We start from the raw sequence: 17947 nt of genomic DNA, 5'->3' as shown, positions 1-17947 counted from the left end.
ACAGGGTTCCAATCCTAGTCCTGGAAAACACCCTGTCCTTTCTCTAACTCAAGTGTGTTAGAGCAGGGGGAAAAAAAAGCTTAAATCTGAAAAACAGTGGGAGTTTTGCTGAATGAGGAGGACATGGGAACCTGGAAACTCCCTTATTAAAAGAGATGTGTCTAAAATGTATAGGTGAATAGCAGCTCTATATTTACCTTCACATTTTGTACTGGTGGTGGTGGTGGGAGGTATGGTTATAGGGGGGTGCGGGTGTTGTGGTAACTGTCCATGGTGCTGAAAAATATTTCTGGCTACGTTCTGACTGTATATGCTGTTTTATAGTCTCAAGACTTATGACTTATGATTTGTGTTTAAAAGCAATGAGGTTAGTAATAAATATAGACTTTTTAAAAACTACTTGCAACAAACTAATTTCTGATCATTTTGTATTATCATGTCCTTAAAATACCATAATAATGCAAGGCAAGAATCATAAAATCTTTTAGCATTCTCACAGTATACAGACAGTAAAAAAATAATAACCCCCCCCAATACACACACGCACACACACACACACACACACACACACACACACACACACACACACACAGCCTCACCCCTCCCTTTAACATGCCATAATTAGGAAATAACTTTGGTTCGATTTGATTGCTCTTCATTTGCTCCCTCCCCAAAGAGTAGTGATTAAATTATGCATATAAATAAGGCACTTACTAATTAAGCTAGCCAATGGGCAATTATTATTTAATTGTATGTAATTTCTTCTCATTTAAAAGGTAAATGAAAGCTAAGAGCAGTAATACAACATCCCTCTGTAAAAGCCTATTAAAACTTGAGACCACAGCTGAGTACTGTACCTGTCCTGGTGATTGGAAAGTGTTTTAAAATAAGTAACTGAGCAAAACATAATTATGTAAATATTTTATATGTAAATCATAAATATGTCGGTATTTTGCAGTAGATCATGTTTAATGTTTAGATTGTGCGTTAAGATGACAGGAAAGGCAGGTTTTTTTTGGGTGGGTGGTGAACAATGCTGTCCCCTAGAGGAGAGTGTGACACCCCCGTTCGGAGATGCAGCTGGTACACTGTAAACGTACCAAAGAACATCCACTCTCGGTTTAGTGTTCTTGAAAGTTATCAATGATTTCAATGCATACAAAAAAATGGTCTATATAAATAAATGATTTAACCACGGTTCTCTCCATGGTCTCTGAGAAGCCTCGGGTCCTAAAGTCAGTCAGGACAAATTGCCACGATCATTTCCCGAGATTATTCTCCGTGGCCTGTGGTTAGGTCAGAAGCCATATATAGAATGAATAAAGCTATGAATAGGTTGTATGGCCACCGGAACTTGTGTCTAGGTGCGGTATGGAAAATGAAGGAGTCTATTCCTGGGCCGTTGTGAATGCCTGCGTCAAAGCACTGATTTGTGCGTCAGACTCGCGTTTGTCGCCTCCTGTCGCATCTCTCGTTCCTCCAGCGAAATTGGTACGGCAGTGACGACCAAACCCCGGCGTTAATGAGCCCTTCCCCCACCTGCTCAGGACTTACCCAGCTGCTAAATATCGCTGTACAGTCTAATACGAGGGGGCGCCGGGCTGAGCCGCGGCTCTAGGGGTGGCGGGGGATATTATATACCACGTATATTAGTATGTTAGGCGTGATGTAGTAAAAGGTTTTGTGGTAGATGTACTGTGTACTGGTAGAATGAGCCTTTGCCTATGTACTGGCGAGACTGGTGGAAACTGAGACACTTAAATCCTTTGTGTTTGGACTAATGATTTTTATTTCAATTATTTATATTTGGTTTTGAGATATAACTATTTTAAACAATCATTTAATTAATAATAATAACAACAACAATAATAATAATAATAATAATAATAATAATAATAATAATAATAATAAAACTGACAGACATTGGCCAGACAGACAGACAGATAGATAGATAGATAGATAGATAGATAGATAGATAGATAGATAGATAGATAGATAGATAGATAGATAGATAGATAGATAGATACTTTATTAAAGTATAAAGGTGTGTATAAAAGTGTTTATATCTTTGTTTGTTTGCTTGTTTGTTTGTTTGTTTGTTTGTTTGTTTGTTTGCTTGCTTGTTCCTCACTCAAATCAGTTTGTCTCACAGGCCTCCTGCAAGCATCAATGTGACTTAATGAATCGAGGATGGTGAAACGCATTAAAAAAAAAAGGGAAAAGAAAAAGAAAAACCACGCAGCAAACTCAGTCTCCGGTGGGTATTTCCTATCTGTCAGCCTTTCCCAAAACTTGATTGGTGGTTGTCATTGGCGACGCGCGCGATGACGTGTCTAATTCCAGAGCACGTGGGTGGCGATGAGCGGCGCTCCCATAAACAAAGACACATTGGCGCGGCGCGCTAGTCTGGAGAGGAGCACCGCGCGCGCTTCGCCTTTTTTCTTCCACCGTCTCACCGACTCGACTTCTAGCTCGCGCTGGACATTTTCACACACGAACCCACACACACACACATGCATGTTTTTTTTTACACTGTAGCAACCTGCGAGTGTATGGATACGATGCAACTTTTCTGATGGTGATTTAAAGGTATGTTATCGCTGTGTGTGTGTGTGTGTGTGTGTAAGAGACGTTTTTGCATGCATGCATTTTGCTTGCAGCTGTGCAGTAAAGATGATCGCGCGTTGTTGGAAATATTGGTTTTTTTTTAAGAAATCTGTGGCTCTTTGGGTTTGTCATGTAAACCCGAGAGGTGATGAGGATGCAGAGATGTTTGTGTGAGAGAGAGTGACACTTGCTCGAGTTTTGCTGGTTTCCTCTGAACGCGCAACAAGCATGCAGCAACTTTGCCAAATGTCCCACTGTTGACTAAGTCACCAAAAGCTGAATTTTTGCATGCATTCGACATGTAATGTCATAAGATAGAGCTAGGAATATTGCATTAACCCAAACAGTAGTTCAGCTGGACACATTGACGGAGCTTGTGCATGATGTTTTATCAGTGGGAAACTTCTCAAAGCTGCACTATGCAGAGTTCGAAGTGACGGATTGCAATGATTGTCACTGCTCACTGGTGCCATGTGTAGCTCTCATAGCAAATGTATTGGTATTGCTCATCTGAGTAAGAAGTTGTGCTTTGCTTCAGGAAGCTGAATCCGGACTGTATCTCGAACCCTGCTTTGTTACCTGAAGCTGACAGCCTCGTGCGTTTTGAGTGGCGACCAGAAAGAGTCCCACGGCTGAAGGTACTGCAATTTTGAAACGTTTTGAAAAGTTGTTTGCAATAATAGTTGTGTAGTAATTTATCTTACTGACCATATATAGCTGTTAAGAGTCATTTACAGTTATGCGTAATATAAGGTCGATTGAAAGCTTGGTGTTTGTGAAGTACAGCTGCACGTTGCAGAAAGTTCCTATTCCAGGCGTTTTGTTGCGAATGTTTTTTATTTGCATCTATTTTCATTGCTTTTTTCTTTTCTTTTCTTTCTTTTCTTTTGCAGCCATGCCCTGCGTTCAGGCTCAGTACGGCTCGTCGCCGCAGGGCGCGAGTCCCGCCTCGCAGAGCTACAGCTACCACACGAGCGGCGAGTACAGCTGTGACTTCCTTACCCCCGAGTTTGTGAAGTTCAGCATGGACCTGACCAACACCGAGATCACGGCCGCTACCACATCTCTACCCAGCTTTAGCACGTTTGTGGACAGCTACAACCCGGGCTACGACGTTAAACCTCCGCCGTGTCTGTACCAGGTGCCCCCTGCGCACGCGACTGAGCAGCCTCTATCAAAGTGGAGGACGTGCCCATGCATGGGTACCATCACCACCATCACCACCACCCTCATCCTCATCCTCAGCAGCAGCCGCAGGGGCACCTGGGCCCCCAGTCGGAGGACGTGATGGCGCACTCCGGCTCCCTGTACTTCAAACCGTCCGCGTCGCCGCACGCGCCTGGCGGCGGCCCGAACTTCCAGGTGCAGCCGAGCCACGTGTGGGAGGACGCGAGCTCGCTGCACGCCTTTCACCAGAACTACGTGGCGGCCGCCTCGCACGCCATGGAGCAGCGCAAGAACCCCGTGTCGCGCCTCTCGCTTTTTTCCTTTAAGCAGTCACCCCCGGGGACGCCCGTATCCAGCTGCCAGATGCGCTTCGACGGCCCGCTGCACGTGGCCATGAGTCACGAAGGCCCCGGTGGCGTGCACCGGACCTTGGACGCGCAAAGCTTTGCGGTGCCCGGCGCCGTGCGTAAGCAGGCGGGAGTCGCGTTCCCGCATTCCCTGCAGCTCGGCCACGGACACCAGCTCCTCGACGCGCAAATGCCGTCGCCACCGTCCAGGGGCTCGCCGTCTAACGAGGGGATGTGCGCCGTGTGTGGAGACAACGCGGCGTGCCAGCATTACGGCGTCCGCACGTGCGAGGGATGCAAAGGCTTCTTCAAGGTGAGCTCACTTTCATGCTCTTAGGGATGCTGAGTTTTGACGGATGAGGGCTCATGGTTAGGTCGCTGGAACTACTCCTATGGCACCTGTTGACTTATAGTGTTTATATTAAATTATCACTCCCTTAATAATTTTTTTTGTTTATGCAAAATATGTAAAAGGAAATTTTCCATTTATGTGACATGTATATAATAATTAATAATATATATTATTACAATTGTGATTATTATTGATATTATGAGAGCTAATGAAAATAAGAACCTCATTGCTCATTGCCTAATGAGCCACTCTTCCTTGCAATTAAACAGACTTTACTATATGACCTATTAGTGCTGTGTGTGTGTGTGTGTGTGTGTGTGTGTGTGTGTGTGTGTGTGTGGGATCAATCCGTCCTGTCTTGGTGATTATGATATTTGATCAGATCGCGTTTTATTAAACTTAATAATAAAATAAGATTTTTTGTTGTTTTTTTGTTTGTTCTCTTTTGTTTGGGTTCATCTAGCGCACAGTGCAGAAGAATGCGAAATACGTGTGTCTGGCAAACAAAAACTGCCCTGTTGACAAACGCCGGAGAAACAGGTGTCAGTACTGCCGCTTCCAAAAGTGCCTAGTTGTCGGGATGGTTAAAGAAGGTAGATATCAATTCTTGAATAAAGTCATCACTGAATTTTTTTAAATTATCAACCTTTTTAACCTTCACACTCATTTGGTGCAATCTTTTTTTTTTTTAATTCAATGTATGTATGTGTTTATTTAGTTGTCCGGACTGCCAGTTTGAAGGGCCGGAGAGGTCGTTTACCTTCCAAACCCAAAAGTCCACCGGATGCGGCCCCTCCATCACCCCCAGTCAGCCTCCTCAGTGCGCTGGTCAGAGCTCATGTGGACTCCAACCCCAACATGTCCAACCTGGACTACTCGAGGGTGAATCTCACACTATTGTCTTCTCATTGAGCCCTTCCTTGGGAATGTACAACACAATCACTCAGTGTTTAATGAATCCACGCAGTGTTCATCGGTGCGCAAGAATCTCGTGGGCGTTAATTCAATGTTGCATGAGTTAATCAAACAATACGCCATGCTAAAACACTGACTTTTGCGCTCGAGCCATTTCCAAGTGGGGTCTCCAGAAAAGGTGAAGTTGGTGTCAAAATTCTGAATACTTTAAACGATTTCTGAATGATGTGGCCGATGGCACGAGCTGCAAACATTTGATAGAGGCCTCCTGTTTTACTCATTAATACACACTCAGTAAAACACACCAATTCAATTAACCGAGGTGGAAAACAAAGTGCATGGAAGCTGCTCTTCTGTTAACACAGGACTCCAGCGATTTCACAGCTGATATGTTTTTTAGAAGCGATGCTCATTAAGCCGCCACCTTTTTTTTTTTTTTGGAAACTGAATGAAATTTGCCTTTGCAGTTCCACGCGGGACCTGATTACCAGCTGACCGGAGACGACACGCAGCACGTGCAGCAGTTTTACGACTTGCTCACGGGATCGATGGAGATCATCCGCGGCTGGGCCGAGAAGATCCCGAGCTTCACCGAGCTGACCAAACAAGACCAGGACTTGCTCTTCGAGTCCGCCTTTCTCGAGCTTTTTGTTCTGCGCCTCGCCTACAGGTATAATAATAATAATAATAATAATAATAATAATAATAATAATAATAATAGATGCGAAATAATATTATTAATAAATTAAATAATGAAAAAATAAATAAAAAAGATGATTAGCATAATTATGATGATAGGTGTTATAAAACGTGAAATAAAATCAATATATATTTTGCTTGTAAACAACAACATCGTAATAATAATAATAATAATAATAATAATAATAATAATAATAATAATAATAATAATAATAGTACTGATTTTTGATAAACACATTTTCTACAATTTTCCTCCTAAGTTTTTTTTTTTTAAGAAATTATTTGACCAAATTAATTTCTAATAAAATAATAAAAAAGTAAAAATAAGTCCCACATATCTTAAGGAGCAGAAGTGAAGGTTATTAAGGGTAATCTCTTACAGGAAATGGGGTGGGAGGGTCGGGGTGGGGGTGGGGGTAAAACTACCATTATCATGTCTACTATCCAATCTTGTTTGGATCTTCAACTCATAACTAAACTCATATTTTGTATTTCTTCTTTAATCTGTTCTGGGTACAAAATATACAAATCTGAAAGAACCACAAACATTAGTACAGTTCCTTAATGCCAAACTATTTAGTATTTACAGAACCTGGCTGTATATGAAGGGAGATTTATTGCACTGATTTGATTGAGATGATAAATGTACTGCTGAAAAAAAGCTCATTGCTCATTTTGTCTTCTCTCAGGTCCAATCCGATGGAAGGAAAGCTGATCTTCTGTAACGGCGTGGTAATGCACCGGCTGCAGTGTGTGCGCGGGTTCGGCGAGTGGATCGACGCCATCGTGGAGTTCTCCTCTAACCTCCAGAGCATGAACGTGGACATCTCGGCCTTCTCCTGCATCGCCGCGCTCGCTATGGTCACAGGTGCGGCAATGCACCCAAAAGCTGCATGCGAGCACAACGACTTTTTTTTCTTTTAAATAGAAGATGCTAACACAGGGCTGCACAGGAAATAAGGATTACTCAAAAAAAAAGCAATTTATTTATTTATTTATGCATCCAAATGGTTTTAACCTATTTGTCCGAAAAAAGAAAAAATGAACACCACAGGAATTTTATTTGCCCCTCTTGTCCGTATGGGTTCATTCCAACCTTCCCCAAACATGCATGATAAACGATTGGTAATGATAAATTGCCCCTGCATATCTGTAAGTTTGATTGTGTGTGTGCGTGTGTGCGCGCGCGCGCGTCCAGCGATGCCATCTCTTCCAAGCTGCGTTCCCGAAACTGCGCTCAGTTTTCCACCATGACTGATAATGAATATATGCATGCACCACGTTGCCTCATATAACCAGAATATTATTATATATTAATAATATTAATAACAATAATAATACAAAAAAAAGCAGGAGCAAAACAATAAAGGAGGAAAGAACACGCACACTATCCATGCGCCAAATCCTAAACTTCCTAATCCTAAAATCTTAGCAACCTTTTTTTTCCTCATTGATGCTTGCAATCGAGTTTTCGATTATGATCAATCAGATTTGTTATTTTTTTTTCTAATCACATTACATATTAAGATGCTGATATTTATGCAATGCAGGCTGCATACCCCCTATTCCTTACGCGCTAACCTTTTTCCCATTTCATGGATTCTTTTTTGCAGAGAGACACGGGCTTAAGGAGCCGAAGAAAGTTGAGGAGCTCCAGAACAAGATAGTGAACTGTCTAAAGGACCAGGTGGCGTTTAATGGCGCTGCTCTTAACCGCCCCAACTACCTTTCCAAGCTGCTGGGGAAGCTGCCGGAGCTGCGCACTCTGTGCACACAAGGCCTGCAGCGCATCTTCTACCTGAAACTGGAAGACCTGGTGCCTCCTCCTGCAATAATCGACAAACTGTTCCTCGACACGCTGCCGTTTTAAAACAAACAAACAAAAAGACAATGAAAGACAGAGACTTCATTTTTTTTTCTCTCTCTCAAAAAGACCTCAACGAACTTCCATAGACTCCTTTTAAGAGTCAGAAAACTACTGATTTTTTTATTATGAGTATAAATATTATTATTATTTTCATTCTACAAAGGACATTGGCAGTCCACCAGATGAACCACACACACACACACACACACACACACACACACACACACACACACACGAGCGCGCACAGACGGTTATGCATGCATTTTCATTTCAGCTCTCTTTGCAATTTCATGTCATTTAATTAAACCTCCCATACGGATAGATGGATAGATAGATAGATAAATAGACACAGAGAGAGAGAGAGAGAGAGAGAGAGAGAGAGAGAGAGAGAGAGCGCTCAGTTCTTAAAGTAACTCTTGGACTGCTGTTGAGAAAATAAATCTGCAAAAAACATTAACTCTGTTTTTTTTTTTTTTTGACTCCAAAACACTTTTTTCTCAACTCATTGGAAAAACGCACATGATCTGTATTATAACCGTATTATACTACACGCAGGATAGATTTGTTTCTGTCACCGAAGTGTATAAAGAAGAGCCATTTCTATCTTCTTTTCTTTTTCATTTGTTTCTTTCTATTTAATTTTTGAATAACTTGTGCCTGTGTATTTCTGTCAGGATCGCAGAGGAGGCCACGCATGTTGTAGAAGACTATAGGCACTTGCTATCGAGGTGATGCTGTCTATATAAAACATGATTATTCATATTATTCCGGACACTATGTAGTCTGCTAGATTTTATAAAAAAAAAAAAAAAAGAAGAAGAAGAAAAAAAAACGGAGAAAAGATACAATTCATAGTACTGAGACAACTTTTCTGTATAGATGAGGAGGAGAAAGACTATTTAATCTGTATATAAGTGAAGAAAAAAAAAATCTGAAAGGCCCCAAATTGTTTGTAAGACTGTCAGCCATTTCCTTGTTTGTACGTGTTGTATGTATTGTTGCTGTTTAATATAAATGTTTCTATATTTATGATTTGATTTTTTGTTGTCGTTGTTGTTGTTGTCGTTGCCAAGAGTTTAGAATCATGGTGTAGTTTGGATTATTTTAGATTTCAACATTCACACTGTCCCTGTTTTGCATTTTTTTTTTTTTTTTTAATTTGTTTTATTTCTCTTATATATGTCAGCTACAGTTATGAGTCATTTCCCATTTGAGAATTTATCATATGTATATGTACATATATACATATATATAATATATATCTATATTCATATAGGTGTGTGCAGAGCATCACTGCCCTTTTTTTCTATGGTGTAATTTCAATCCCAATCCGAATAAAAAAAAACTCAACGCGAAAAAGGAATATTTAATGTTTGCAAAATAAAACTTTGAAACATTTCTTTTCTTTATTCAGGCACAGTTTTTTATCGCCTTCAAAACAAACAAACAAATAATTTTTTTTAACAAAAAAGAAAAAGTTTTTCATATATGAGAGTACAGTGATCAAGTTAACCTTCAACAAATCAGATAACAGGACACTTATGTAATCAAACGGACAACGAAGAGTCAAGTCTGATCTTCAATGTGATTAAATTGTTTTCTGGGATTTTGATATGTCATCTTTTTTTGCAGTCGATTATACAGCTGTTATTAATCATCCATGGCAGAGCTGCTATTTAAAATGTTTAGATAAAAATAGGATGTAAATGTAAAAAGTTAATATTTATTGTTCAAATGTTCACTGATTCAAAAACACAAATCAAAACTTTTAAAGTTTTGATGTGTGCTTCTAGTTTTAATTATCCGTCCGAATAATGAAAGTTTGTCAATTTAATAATTTACATTCGATAAATTATCTTTCATTTTTGCCCATCGTGAAATCAGACAGCAAACATAAACTCGTCAGTGTGAAGCAAAAGTAATGAAGAAAACCCTGACAGTTAAAACTCTTTAAAAACCTTTTATTTTTACATTTTTTTTAAGAATAATAAAGGACAAAGACACCAATAATGTAAAAAAAAAAAAAATAAATAAATAAATCAGAGTTCAAAATGAAAGTTCTGTGAAATTGATCTATGATTAAGGATTATGTGCATAATACAACTAAAATCAACAAATTGGAAAATCGCAGCGTTTTTGAAACCAAGATTCATAAAAACATAAATGGAATCTTTACTTTATATTTATCGGAAATAAATAAACGCTATTGAATATTGCTTATATCATGCAATATCCTTGATTTAGGATTTGAAAGCATAAACGGACAAAAATAATAATAAACAAAAGCAGATGTAAAGATTTACTGATGTAAAGTGACATTGCAATCAAAATAACCGTAAGATGTTCACTTTTCAAATAATCTTCAAATAACCCAATTGCATTTAATAATAATAACTCAAATCATGAACTTCTAATTTGCTATAAGTCCCATCTTCCAAACCATTATTTTCTGGGTGTTTAATTGAATCTGGAGCTCAGAGAAGTTTCCTTTTACAAGTGCATTTTGTATTACATAATGCATACATTTTTGATTTTTAAAAATGTGATTAGACCCAGTAAATAAATAAATAAATAAATAAATAAATAAATAATACGAAAAAAATCAGAAAATAAGTTTTTTATCCAAAATCTAATTCTAAGATCAAAAATATAAAATGTATGAATCTGAGATATTTTATGTGCACCAGGGAGAGATTTATCTCTCATTTTCTCTCTTTTTTTTAATTATCACAATCTTTCGGATATTCGTTATTAAAATGTAATATATATATTTACATGACAGTTTTGTTGAGTTTTTAATTGTATTAAAAATATATATATAATGGGAAAAATATAAGGCTTTTGTCGGACATCTATATGTCATATATGTGCGATTTTTCCACTCTCTAATATGTAATGAATTCAGCTCTCAGGAGCGAGACTTATAGAGCAGCTCTAAGATAAAATACTTGTGCGCTCTGCTCTCATTTCCCTTTCTATCATTCCTTAAAGCCTTTTCTAGAGTTTTCTACTATTACACTCATTTATTGTTCAAACAAAATACAAAGAGTACCTAAAGACAAAATGTATGGACATGTGGAGTTTATTAGTTTTCAAGTAGTTCAATAAAAAAAAGAAATCAGAAAAAAAACATTGCAAATAGAGAAAAAGTATCAATTCAAGAATGTATGTTGTTACTCCAACACAGGGCGCATTTTTCAGCTTGAACATTATTTCTCGGTCTTTTCCCTCAATGAAGGTGGCGCACGATGGCGCAGCTGGGTGGGTTCTCTTCTCTTTGCTCCACCCTGAGCTCGGTGCTTTACCTATAGTTTGGGGTTCTACACGAATGTACTTCGACTGTGTGTGTGTGTGTGTGTGTGTGTGGGTGAGTGGGTGTGTGTGCGCATGCGTGTGGGATGCCATGCGTAAAATTCAGACTCTGGATCCAGAGCTATCCCGACCAAGTGTTTACTGACGATGATGAAATGTATCCATCTGGAATTCCTGGTTGCCAGATTGGGTGAGGATGATGGATAATTTCTGAGTAAATAAAAAATAATAAATAAATAAATAAACAAACAAACTATAATATGAATCCCTGGAAGGTCCAACTTCTTTATAGTACACACACACACACACACACACACACACACACACACACACACACACACACAGAGAGACAAATACACACACATACTTTTACATTGTGATTTAAGTACTAAGTTCTAGTGTTCTGCCTTTCATTCTTTAATAAAGGGTACAGATTAGGACTTTTCCTTGTCACTGGGGCTGTACTGTATTTTTCTTTATCTATAATATGTACCTTTTACCTGGAAAAGTAACTATAGTGCACCATAATTAATCCCAACCATTTAAATAAAAAAAAAAATCAAAGCTTTTAAAGTACACTATAAGCACGTTTATAATGAGCAAAGAATCTCAGCAATGATGAAGAGTACAGTTTAGCCCCCCCATCAAGAGCATGCAATCATAGTGGTTATACAAACACTATTTAAGGTGCAGAAACTATGTAGTTATTGCACATATTGAAACATTTTGAGATACAGCACAACATCCACTTCCCTCTTGTCTTTCTAAGCATCTCTATTTTTTTCCCCCTCAGCACTGTCATGGGTTTCTCTTCACATGATGTTCTCACAAAGCAGAGACCTGTCTGAATAATTAGATCATTGGCATACAAAAAAAGAGAAAAGAGACTAATTCCAAGTCAAATTAAGATTGCGCTCAAAAGCGCTTTGCTGACATTTAGCAGATCTGTGTGTAAGTGTGTGTGAGTGTGTGTGTGTGTGTGTGTGTGTGTGTGTGGGGGGGTGCTTTCACTCTGTGTTGACTGAAGTAATCGGTTTGGTTGGTGAAAGCCTAATCTGCGCACAATGGGGGTAAAAAAAAAAAGAGGACATGTAGACTTGTGAGAATTACACATGTTAAGGGATTTTCAGTCAAGCTTTTAGAAGTTTAAAATAAGGAGACGTAGCCTTTTTACACTGCCTTCATGCACACTGACAGATTATGGAAAGGGAAATGAGGAAATATCATGTGCTCTCATGCTCCCTTTGCTTCGCCTGCTCCTGTAGATAAAGAGGAAGATGACACCGGAGACACAGAAATAACACGTGCTCAGCCCTGCATGCAGCACTAAAGCAAATCCCAAAGCCGCTCTGTCTTAAGTGCACAGACAGGTAGCTGCGGAAATTATAATGCAGCAGGCCACTTTAAGAGGCAGCGGAGAGCCCGAGAGGCCTAGTTTTAGTACTTAGAGGTCTAAAGCACTGTCATTAAATGGTGCAGCAATACTTTTTGGAACTTCATGTGCCCTCTGAGTGAGTAGGGGTCAGCAGATGGGTCACACCAGAGTGACGTCCAGCACTTGTTAAAGTGGCCCAATTCAGCAGAAAATGTGCGATGCAATCGCAACAAGGGTTCAGCTGACCACATCTCTGGATCGTCGAAAGTCCACTTTGCATTACATAACACTTTTATATATAAGATACTGATGCATATTGTTTTAATGTTAGCAAAAAACAAATACACATACAATCTGCATTAACATTCTCAGTAATATTAGTTTACACATAATAAACTTTAATTACAATGTCATATGAGTCAAACATTATTGTGTAGAAATTGCTATAAAACTTTCACTTTATTATTATTTCAAAATATTGAGAGGTGACTGCTGTCTGCCTACATATTTAATTTCTAAACAATATCTAAACAGTTTGTAAATGTTTAGCAGAAAAAGATTTCTGTTTTTGGTTTTCACTTTGTTCAGATGATCAAAGTCATCCAGTTATTGTCCGGTTAATGTCAAGTTGCTGATTATGTTGACGATGATACTAAAATCTCACAAAAAGTGTTTCAAACGTCAATGAATATTGAGGTTTCTTGATATTACTTAGGTGGTTTAAAAAAAAAAGGAAAAAAAGGACATTCCTTTAGAAGCAACCTTGGTACTGAATTAAGACAATTTTGTTTTTAATATAATTTTTCAACGCAAGCATGCTCACGTTAACTTTAAAAATACACTAGTTACTGATTACTTAAACTGGGTGGATTGGGAGCACAGTAAACACTAAAATGTGCCTGAAGGTTTAACAGGACCAGGGTTTGGTGATTCAGATAACTGACTGCTTCCAGACTTAAGATACACTGTATACACAGCATTATTATAAAACTCTACCATCAATTATCACAGGAGTATAGAATTTATAAAAAAAATTGAAGCTTTAGCAACAATCTCGAAACAACAAAATCAACTGCCATGTAATTGGCAAGATTATGAACAAGGACTACATTCTCCACAAATCCCCTGCACAGCACATGACATCAGTTATCATACCATGTTATAAGGTGTATTGATGTAATCAATTCTAGAAGTTGTGATTTACACTCACTAATCATGGATTTATTTTCTCTAACGTAGTTAACTGCTTACTCTCAAATCTTAACAAAAAAATCCACATTCTGGCTATTTCTAAAACATCTTTTTATTACCTGGGAAGAGGGGAATGAAAAGGAGTGAGCGAATTCGAACACTGACATAAATATCATGATTCTGAGATAAGAGACTGCAGTGAGCAATTTCCTTACAAACGTTACACCTACCTTGTATTAACATCTGTGGTGTATCGTAAAATATATATTTTACTGTTCTTGTATATTCGTCACACATTTATTATGTTTAGAAGAAAGAGAACAAAACAAAACAGTTTGTCATGTTTATTCACCAGCTTTTTTATTTTTATTGATCAATTATATACAAATTATAAGAATATATATTCACCAAAAAAAATAAATATATATATATATATATATATATATATATATATATATATATATATATATATATATATATAGAATATAAAAAAGATAATAGAGTACTGTCTCATTTATTTATTTATTTTATTAATTTTTAAGATAATGAAATAAAGATAATCGATAATGAAAAAATATATAAACTGGGTTTCTGATAGTGTCTTTAAACTGACTCCAGGGGTAAAAATGTTTAAAATGTACTCATTTGTAAAAGTTGCTGCCTCTAGTGTTTCCATCCGCCATCTTTTGCATCACCTCGCTGTGCAGTATGGACAAAAATGGAGTGCATTGTGGGTATAAACAAGAATGAAGCTGTTCAGTCAGAATTAGGATACTATTCAAAAATGTCCGACATCAGATACAGTGCACTATATAGAGTATATATAGAGTTTTGATAGAGTGAGGAAGCGGTTTCTGATATTAAAGATAAAAGGATAAAGTCTATAGATAAAATACTCAAAGACAGGCCTTGGATTAAGGGTAAAGCAATATCGTGTCTTAAAAGTGCCTAATTAGAGTGTGTAAATACTTTATCCTTCAAATTAGATTAGACTAAATCTAAATTGTTTTATATTCAAATTTCTCAAATGATCAAACATTCAGTAACAAAGATTTTCACTTCATATCAACTCGATTTAATACGTATTGCTGGTTATGTTTCATTTCAACAAGGTTATTTATCCAACATTGTCTGAAGAACTGTGCAACATTAAGAACAGTTGCACCTGTTCATTCATAGATTTATCCGATCGGCTAATCAATCGGCAGCGATGCAAACCACAAAACCATTCAGTTACAGGTCAAAGGTTCAAGTGATGTTCATATCAACCTGGGAAATTGGAGAAACAATTTAGTTGGAATATTTCAGCACCTGAGAAAAAAAAACACATCAGTTTCTCTGTCTGTAAACACATTAAAGATGACTGACGTCTGATTGAAATGACCGCAGTGGTTTGAGCTAAACAGGAACAAGATGAGCCACTCTTTACAACCATGGTGAGCAGAAAAGCATCTCAGTATGCCCAATAAGTCAAACGTTAAGGTGCATAGGCTACAACAGTAGTAGACCACATCAAATTTCACTGCTGTCAGCTAGAAACCAGAACCCGAGGCTACAGAACTTTGTTCCGCTATGTTCAAAATCTGAATAGAGTAGGGTTAGAACATTTTGAAAACATAAGATGTTCAATGCAGTTCATTAAAATAACCACCCCCACACACACACACACCTCTTCTGTTTCTGCTTTATTCGACTCTATCCTTCATAGCACTAAACAGGCGATCAATCCGGCAGCCATGTATGGAGAATGAACAGGAGCGACAGGCTGTGAATGATGGCGCCGCATGTGGAAATCAAACCTCCATGTCCTGCTCTGATGGCCATTAGCAGAAGGGACAGCTCCAGAGCACGGAGCTGATCATTTCACCATCTCCCCTGGAAAGAGATTGACTAAAGCCAAAGGAATCAGTCAGTGCCACTCATAAATATTTACTCCATAATGACAGCAACGCCAGGCCTGGCTCACCCTGTAGCCTGTAGCTTGCCATTGATTCCTGATGGATGTTGTCACATTATCATTTTAGGAGTGGTCAGCAACAACGCACCGTGCAATTCATTAACACACACACACACACACACACACACACACACACACACACACACACGTGCACATCCCCCCCAAACACACACAGACAGTGAGCTGGAAACACAGGGAGATGGTGTTTATAAACTTTAGAACCTCAGATGTATTTTTGAGTACAGTTATTAAGAAAATAATGATTATTTCTTATTGTGAATATTTTCTTCTCTCCCGTTTTCTGGACAACAACATAAATCACTTGCACGCTTTCCAAAAAGTATTTTAATGGCACATGATGAGCATCATTATGACATAATTCATATTTGTAGAATAGAATACATTTTAATAAGAGCATAATGTTAAAAGTTTCTTTGCCTCTGCATGTGATTTCACTAGTGAAAGCTGATATATTGAAATCAGCATGGATATCTCACCAGCTCCAGGTGAGATCTCAAATCGATCCGTTTTTAATTAATCAAAATTGAATCGAATTAAGGTCTATTAACAATACATGTTGTGCGATGCTACTCACACCATTTAATATAATGAACATTTTGTCATTGATGTTACTGTCACTGGTGTAATGGCCTGTGCATGTCACACCACTGACACTGAATAACTCCTGTAACTCAAAGTAATGGCACCACATTAAAGAAAATGAATATTGGCTGTTAATTCATCTTTTTTTTCTTGTAGTCATTAGTCAAAAAAAAAAAAAAAAAAAAATTATATATATATATATATATATATATATATATATATATATATATATATATATATATATATATATATATATATATATATATATATTACATTCACAATATTTTGACAAATACCTTTCTTTTAATATCACATATTTAGTTAAGTAAAATATATATTCAGAATTAAAACACAGTATATTTCCTGATATATACCCATATTGTCTTATTCATTCACATTTGGTCAGATCTTCATCCAGGTCATATTAAATCTGCAGACAAATGCTGTGAACATTGGGAATGCCACCTGAATGCAACACCAGTACATCAAACGTCTCCCTCACACACTCATTACATTTAGTGTATGTTTGAATGTTTACAATTCTTTTGTATTGCAATAAACAGTAAGGTAAAAGACCTTGAAAATCAAATCATTTCTTCTAATTTTCTAATTAGATTCTATTATTTAAGAATTATTAATACAGTTAATATTCACCCAGGACACTTTAACATACTGCCCCAATTCAGTAATTAATTTCAAATTATTTATACTTGTTCTGGCAAAAAAATGAAAACATACTCATCTGCCTCCACAAACTAAAGTGAATCTCTACATCCATTTGTGTTGTAGAATTCATATATGTTTGGTGTGTGTGTGATGGGGGGGATTTGTTTGTTGTTTTGTGTGTGTGAGAAAGAGAAAAAAATTTTAAATGGTCAATTTGGAGATGTACCATTTGACACACATACACACACACACACACACACACACACACACACACACACACACACACCTCTTCCTGTGATTTCATCAGAAAAATACATGATATACTTAAATCAAGTAAACATTACATTCATCAGGTTAAACATCACACACACACACACACACACACACACACACACACACACACACACACACACACACACACACACACACACACACACACACACACACACACACACACACACGGTTTATTCTCTTCTTTTTCACATCACACACTCATGACCCATGATTCAAAATGTCACTGTGATCAAGATCCTTTTCACTCAGCATCAGCGTGCACTTACACTGAACCTGCGATCCCAATCTCATTCACCCAACATGCGCTCTCTCTCTCTCTCTCTCTCTCTCTCTCTCTCTCTCTCTTTCTGGACACACCCATGCAGGAATAAAGAAATCTCCAAGTAAATTGGGCAGGATTTATGTTTCGTGGAGTTTTTGCCCCAGAGCCAAAGAGGTTTGGAAAAAAAATTTGAATCTGCTTCATTCCAGTTGAATGTAAACACTGTGCAATTATATATTGTTTCATATTTAAACGTGGATTACAATAAATATTGAAAATCCATCACTATCATCTATTTCTATCAAATATATTTTTATCACTGCATTTCTTTAG

At 37.6% G+C, this 17947-nt stretch overlaps 1 protein-coding gene across 1 annotated transcript; it reads left to right on the top strand.

Moving 5' to 3' along the window:
• The first annotated feature begins 2422 nt into the window (after positions 1-2422).
• Positions 2423-8989, top strand: nr4a2a (nuclear receptor subfamily 4, group A, member 2a). The gene is given in 9 exon segments (XM_046841333.1): positions 2423-2589; positions 3146-3245; positions 3501-3769; positions 3772-4434; positions 4937-5066; positions 5192-5355; positions 5856-6058; positions 6777-6955; positions 7701-8989. Coding segments are annotated over 7 exon segments (1863 nt in total). The 5' UTR covers positions 2423-2589; positions 3146-3245; positions 3501-3502; the 3' UTR covers positions 7958-8989.
• Positions 8990-17947: the final 8958 nt, after the last annotated feature.

Source organism: Silurus meridionalis, chromosome 3, assembly GCF_014805685.1.
Source record: "Silurus meridionalis isolate SWU-2019-XX chromosome 3, ASM1480568v1, whole genome shotgun sequence".
Classification (NCBI taxonomy): domain Eukaryota; kingdom Metazoa; phylum Chordata; class Actinopteri; order Siluriformes; family Siluridae; genus Silurus; species Silurus meridionalis.
This window is presented reverse-complemented; position numbering and strand designations above follow the sequence as displayed.